Source organism: Anopheles darlingi, chromosome 2, assembly GCF_943734745.1.
Source record: "Anopheles darlingi chromosome 2, idAnoDarlMG_H_01, whole genome shotgun sequence".
NCBI lineage: Eukaryota > Metazoa > Arthropoda > Insecta > Diptera > Culicidae > Anopheles > Anopheles darlingi.
The window spans coordinates 27,516,903-27,524,402 of NC_064874.1; the positions used below are offsets into that span (position 1 = coordinate 27,516,903).

Below are 7,500 nucleotides of genomic sequence, written 5' to 3' on the forward strand. Positions count from 1 at the left end.
CACGACGCACCATGTACTTCCGGTAAACAAGCGAAAGCGATTTACGACGACGAAACAAAGTACCATCATCTGTTTCATCCGCGAAAAACATGCCCACAGTCGCGAGCGCGGACACACACACACACACACACACACACACACACACAAACCCCCCTTCGGGGTACATGCGCACTTGGCCACTAATCGGCGACGCAACGCACTTAGTAGATGGCGACAGCGACGACGACGACGACGACGACTATGCCGCAGATCCAAACAAAGATCACGACGCAGATTGCGGTGCGGATCGGGTTAAACCACTACACTCAAGAGCTGCTAGCTGCCTATCTCTCGGTTGCACCTGCCCGCCACCCTCTGATGGAGCTGGTGCTGGGGCGGGGGTTCGCTTTGTTTGCTCTCTATCTCTCTCACACGAGTAGCGCGTTCGCGTCGTTCACTCATCCCGTTACTCAGCTGATTTCCGTCCAACCCCTCCGCGGTTGCGTTTGTGGGGAAAACAGGAAAAATTGAAAGTGGTACCGGGTTGGTTGGTACACGAAACCAACGTGATGACCAACGACGTACGGTACCGCGCGGTGTAATGGGGGTTTCCACGCAATACACACCCCAAAGGCCACCGATTGGCCTCGATAAATGGGGAGATGCTAAATTGGGTTGGTTTTCCTCTTTCGCGGAAAAGCGAACAGATCGCACAAAGATCATTGTTCCCTTTTGGTAAAAATCCCCAACCGATTGGGGCCAAATCACAGTAACAAAAGCATCCTTTTTGTCCGGAGGAAATACTCAACACGTGTTGATGGAAATGGAAAATGATTAGCAAGTCCCCCAATACCGGTCACTAAATTGACTTGAAGCCCGTTAAAATCCTTTGTTCCACACGTGAAACGATGCAGATGTGGTCCTGGCACAAAACCGTCGTGTTTTTCCTGGAACATCATCTCTACTGGTGCTGCTACTGCGCCGTACTTACAATGAGGAAAATGGAATTTTCCACCCAAAACCCCCTGGGGAAGACGTGCATCGCTCATGCTTTTCCAACGCTTTGTCTCCATGGTCGGATTGATGGGAGAGGGTGGTGTGAAAATTACGCCCTTCACCCCAACCCATCCAGTGTAAATAACCCATTCGAGGTCATTCATGGTCTCGTGTGGACTGTGTGCATGTGTGTGAGGCGTTCCATTTCTTTGTACTACCAACCGTTCCGGTCGATCGGAACAGGGGAAAACTTCTTTGGAGAAGAAAGAACACATCCTACGCGACCTATGGTGAGGATACGACGTTCCCGGTTAGTGGTAAAGGGTGCCTTAATGTACCGTTTGCGGTACATGTAAAGCAGGAGCAGGACCAAAGGAGATGAGTGCTAGCATGCAACAACAACAACAACAACACAAAGTCTTCAAGGTACTACGCAACTACTACTACTAAGCTCGTCTTCGTTGTCGTCATCTTCGTGGCCACCGTCGTCGTCGTTGGCGTCGTTGTGTTGAATTGCGTGGTTGCGCGGCGAACGACTGCCAAGCGGTTTGCGCGCTTCGCTCAGCTCATTCACGTTCGAACGGTGCAGCAGTGCAGTGCAGCCAGTGTTGCCACGCGTGCTCAAGTGCTAACCGTCCATTTCGTGGACAAACCGTGGAGTATCATCGACGTAGCATATATTTTCTCCGATTACCTCAACAATCCGCGGTGCTCGCTACAATCACAAATCGTTCCGTTGATGATCACGGGCGCATCGATCGCGACTAGAACCGATATCGGACTGCAGTGTCCTGGTGTACAGCTTTACTAACAACCCCCTGTTTTGAGTGCTTTTGTGCGTGTGTGTGCTTGCGTGTGTGAACGACAACGAGTGTTGTGAACGTTAGTCCCAATCCAGTAGTACCCGAAATAAAAAGCCAGCAGAGAAGATGAGGCCTCCGACGCACTTCGGTAACGACATTACCAACACCGAGGCCAACGCTAATGGTGGCGATGAGCAGAACAACCAGAACAACAATGGTGGCGGTAACAACAACAACAACAACAACGGCAACACCGGTAATGGCGGAAGCAATACGGACTTCATCGTCGAGCGGCTCACGCAGATGGGAGCGACGATGATGTTCCCGAAGATAGCGGGCCGCGGCATCATCCGTGTCGTCGAGCGCTGTGACGACGCGAAGGAGAACCATAATCTAGGTGAGTGTACTACTTCCTTAATGCTGACTCCAGCTCTAGGAGAATGTAAACATAGTATAGTATGAAGATGCTTTAGTTTTGCGATGGATTTGAATGCACATAACAACATAAGGAAAACCACGCAAGACGTTACCGAGTTGGTCTGCCACAGTAACGATGGCAACGAATCAAGTGTCCTCTGGTGCTGGTGCTGGTGGCTTTGATTTGGACACATTTTACGAACCCGATGTCTAGAGCTGGTTGGAGCTGGTTAGCTAAGCGTAACGTTTCCCAATGTTGCGCTGCGACGAAAAGCATATTCGCGTTCGCACACACACACACACACACACACCCCTTGGGGTGGCAGGGGAGTGAATGGCTACCGATTGACCAAGACGCACCTCTCGAGACACGCGTGTTGCGGTCGGAGCCGAAAGGGGGGACTAGTGTTTAATTTCGAGGTTACTGGGCTTGGGTTTAAAGCCCAAGCGCCGCGCCGCAAAAGCGATGCAATAGCGATGGCACCGAATTATATGGTCCGAACTCGCGTTATAGTTGGGGTGAGACGGTACAAGAGAGGCTCGCGTATATTGGAAAAGCGAAAGTGGGTTTGGGTTTGGTTGGTTGGTGTTGCGGCTGCCACCTTGGCAACTTTGGATGCTAAGTGATGATTAGTATGGTTTTCAACCATTTGCGGCCGTGCGTCATCAATGGAAGCTTAAAGGAGATGTCACAGGGGGCCCTTCAGTGCGCTCTTCGTCAGAGACATACACAACATAGCGACCAATCGATGGCTAGTCATTGCTCGGGAGCTTCTCTTCGCAATGTTGTCTTTTGCCAGCATTAAATTGTATCCAACCGATAATACCGCAACCACACATACCACCGCAAAGTGGCCACAATGCTCTCGCAGGTCAATGCTTTCGTTTGGCGCAAACTTCCGTTTCGCCTCGCGCCGGCAGTCGAGGCCCTTTGCCAAAAAAACCAAACGGGATCATTTGGCTGTCGGATTACGTTGGCAAACGAAAGTGAAACCGACAACAAACTTATCATCGGTTTCCGGCACCACCTTCTCGACCAGGCAACATCCTCGGCGTGTGTTTGATCGGTCTGTGGCTGGTGTACGATAACACTTTCGACCAGCCACTGCTGCTGCTGTTGCTGCTGCTGCTGTTGCTGCTGCTGCTGTTGCTGCTGTCTGCGTATGTTGCGTCAGGAGAGGGAATCTTCTTGTTGGCGGGCTGATTAATCTATGATTTGTTTGTTTCCTTTGGCATGTTTTTGGTGTGAAAGTGAATCTGAAGACGCCACACGTGCGCGCGCTCTCTCTCTCTCTTCCTTCATTTCGTCCGTCTATTCCAATAATTTCGTTCCAAAAAGCTGATGTTTGCTCGTCCGTAATTATGCCGAATTCAACATTGCAGACACCAGCGCGAGGAAGGAGCACATTAGCGGTGGAGATATGCATTAGCAGCAGCAGCAGCAGAGCAGCAATGCGTGTGCTCTTGCGCAATGCGATTACTCTCACACACCACCACCATATCGTCACGCCGCTCTCGGCATATCGTACGCAAAAGCTTTGGAGTCGCCGGATCGCCGGTCGCCGAGCAGTGGCGCTAATGGCGCCTTCCTGTTTGAAAAATAAAGAGCAAACCACCGGCCACCGGTAGCAGCAGCAGCAGCAGTGATCTAGCCTGGCATCTCCGCTTCCTGATTATTACGAGCTACTACGGCGAGCGAGGTCGAATGGAATGGGCGCGAGTCGTTCGTTCGTTCGGCGTACGCGGTGACCATACGGTGGTGAGTCGTCGTGAACCTTTGACCACGGCCGGTAGACCCTGATCAGACCATCAGAATTAGTCCTTATAAGGCAAAGGCAACATCGTCGTCGTCGTCGTCGTCGTCGTCCGTGCGGTGCTTCCAGAGACCGCACGGATGTTGTTGTCGTTGCCGTCGCCACAGCGGACAGCGAAATCGTGATCATTGCTGTCGCCGGTGGGCTCATAACTCAGCAGCTGGTGTCAGGGCGCCACACACACACACGCTTCGGGCGGGCAAGACGAATGGTGAACGATCAGAAAAGACAACTCAATAAGATGGTAGAGACGATGGTGGGGAAAAAGGCGAGGGATGGGGTGCCGGTGACGACGGAGAACCCTTTGACATCCCTTTAACTGCACCGGTGTTGGCGTTCCTGGTGGCTGGTGGCATATGGTGATGATTTATGATTATAATCTCCACGATGGTCCCATATTGGTGGTGCTGCATTTGGCTTTTGCGATCAGGCACGTACCATGACCAGTGCACAGTTCCCGGGTGGTTAACGAGCATCTGCAGCATTCCAGCATTCACGAGCAAGCGAGGAAGGATGGTAAAAATGGAATAATCGTAATTTGATTGGCAAACGTGTGCAAATGAATCCCCCGGCAGCCCGGCCAAAACTTTCACTTTTATGTGCACAACATTTATGCAAACAAACGGTCATGAAAACCCCCTCCACTCGGTGGTTGTTACGATCCTGCTAATTGCATTGCGAGGCGGTCATTTCCTCGGTTTAATCGTGTGGCTTAATGTCTCAATTAGACCTCGTAAGCCCCAATCCGATCGCCACCAATCACAACACCAATAGAACAGCTAAAAGATGTTCAGATGAAAAGGAGTCTGCCAGATCTAGCAAGCTGCGTAAGGCAGTTGACTTGCGCGGTGCTCGATGTGAACCAGAGCGATACGAAGCACCGGCATTGCAGTGTGCATCAATCATAAGCCACCTCCACCGGGCATTGCATTATGTTGCACCATCCGTTGCTGCACACCAACCCTTTACCAACACAATACCCTTTACCGGTTGCATGCGGGCGATAGAATAATGGCGCGCAATGTGGCAGCAGCCCTAGATCCCGGGGAGTTCGGAGTTTACATAATCCTGCGCAGCATGGCCATCGACCAAGACGGCCAGCGAGGCCCGGTAGCTAAGACACCGACTCGCTACTGCCGCCAGCCGCCATGTCGTGCGTTATGTCTTATTGGCGCACCCGAAAAGTGGTGACGGCGAGCGGTTGTCCATGCATTGATCGAGCCATTCGAGAGGAGAGCCACGAAGGGTGTAACCACGCGTGGAGCGAGCGCAGGGGAGGGTGCCATGGCGTGAGACATTCAAACCGAAAATCGGTTAAATAAGTGGTCTAAGTAGTGAGCATTTAAACTCATTTTCGCTGCGCCTGTCGCCACGATCGCGTGCTGCTGGTGGTAAGCCCACAAAAGGGAAGGAGGGAGGGAGCACAAGCACACCGTGCACGCGATCGAGCATGCCAGCGGCCGGGACGGTTACATCAGCGAAAGGGAAAACAAAACAAAATCGGAAAATGGCCGATTCCGTCCGTCCCAGTTTTTCTCGGCACGAACCGTGGCGCGCCGATGAGATAAGCGCTCTGGGTGGATAGATGGATTGCCGGGGCGGTGTTGGGCGGTTTGCAACGGTCCCCTGGACCACGGGATGGTGGGTCATGTGAGACGACCTTAAACTACATTCAACTTACGGTAGCCTGGGACCATGGTTCGCGGTTCAATGGTTCATTGGAGAAGAAGAGTAAAATTGCCCAATGGCGGATGGGTTTTCCTCGATTGCGCTTGAGTTTCCATCGGGCTGGCGAAGTGCGAAGCAGTGCGGTGAAAACAATCGACGATCAACTCTCATAAAGTTTTATTATATCACAATCATCATCATCATCATCATCATGAGTAAGATGGTCGATGAAACTAAAATTGTATTTCCAGTGACCCACTTTGGCTCACTACACGGGCGGACACTACTTGAAGCGATTTAAGATCAATTCCTGCGGTTGAGTAATGGTGGAATTGTTAGAAACTGTTGCTCACTCCGTGGTGCAAAACAGATGCATGCAGTGCTACGCAGCAGCGTCTCGACATCGGCGATCTTTGCTGAAGATTACAAATTGCATTAAGGCAAGGCATCAGCACCAGCGAACGAGATGCCGACAACCTCGCCGGTTAGATTGTTATCGACCGCCGGGGTCGACACCGTGGCAGCTCGATTTGTTAATCCGAGGCGAGGCGCAATGATGGGCCAACCATATGGATTTTCCATATTAATCAGTCCAATGGATCATGGATAGCGATCAGCAAGGCAGGCAGGCAGGCAATCTTTCCGTTAGAAAGACATCTACCTTTGCGTTGTCCATGAGGCCACGTCCACACCGTACGCTGTGGTGGCGTGAAGACGCTTGACATCTTAACTTGACGCCGCCATTGGCTGGAGTCGTGATGATCGGACGCTATCGCGATCCTGCCCATCGCGTTGGCCCTTTAAATCACGTTCGCGCCTTGCGGTCTGCCAAAAACATCCGTCACGCGATGATCACCGGTGATTGTGGTGTTGCAAATTTGGATTTGCATTCAGTGCCCAGTTTGGAAAAGGGATTCTTTCTCCATCTTCTCGCTTTCCCTATCTTTTAGTCTTTTGGGCGATTCGAATGTGTCGGGCTCTTGCTGAGGAGAGTAAGAACTAAACGCTTGTTGAAGCACTTTCTATTATTTATTTGGCTTTTGTCGTCCTATCTTCAGTATAATCTAAATCGTAATCTTCAGTACAATCTTGTTCCAGGGTTATTAAGACTGCCTGATCATGTAACAAGTGGTACAAGCGACATGCGCTCTATAGTTATAAGTTGTATCATAATTTTATTTTGTTAAAGATAGCAAAAACTATCCAAGAGAATCACATTTTATTACCACGATATAGATTCAATGTTGCGGATATGGAACAATTTATTTGTGGGAATCTACAGCAGCGAAATCTAGGCTATCCATCGAGGGTGTTTACGTGTTTTCGAAACACTCTTCTTCCGCAACCTGACCGCAACCTGGATGTAAATATCTTTCTTGACCTCACAATTTCCTCATTCGGCACATTCGGAAACATTGTGAAACGTTCGAGCTTGTTTGTGGCAAGAACATTTCTTTCATCGAAGCAACCGCTGAGTCAATGCCAAAAGCCGCTGAGAATCATTCACTCGGTTGACCCCGAGCCCTGGCCCTGGTCCGAGGTCTAGTTGATCGTTCGTTAGTAACGTCGCAAAATGAGAGAACCAGGAAAAGGCAAAAAGAACGGAGGAAAAGAATCAGGTTTAAGCCAAAGTAACCCTGTCAATATCCCTGTGGTCGTTTCCATCGACCGTAATCCCGTAGAGGAAAATAAACAAGCGTCCGTCTGTTGGCCAACGATACTTTGCTCCCAATGACGCTCTTTGTTCCGCTACGGGAAAACGAAGGAAAAACAGCTCCGGCGGTCTGTCCCATAAACACATGCACATGCAAAACTGTTTTCCT

At 50.6% G+C, this 7,500-nt stretch overlaps 1 protein-coding gene across 1 annotated transcript in view; it reads left to right on the forward strand.

Moving 5' to 3' along the window:
- Positions 1–1,509: 1,509 nt before the first annotated feature.
- Positions 1,510–7,500, forward strand: part of LOC125949553 (leucine-rich repeat-containing protein 20) — a 10,126-nt gene continuing 4,135 nt past the window's right edge. The window contains exon 1 of the mRNA XM_049676687.1: positions 1,510–2,175. Within this exon, the coding sequence (XP_049532644.1) occupies positions 1,905–2,175 (271 nt within the window). The 5' untranslated portion in view covers positions 1,510–1,904. The remainder of the gene's footprint in view (positions 2,176–7,500) is intronic.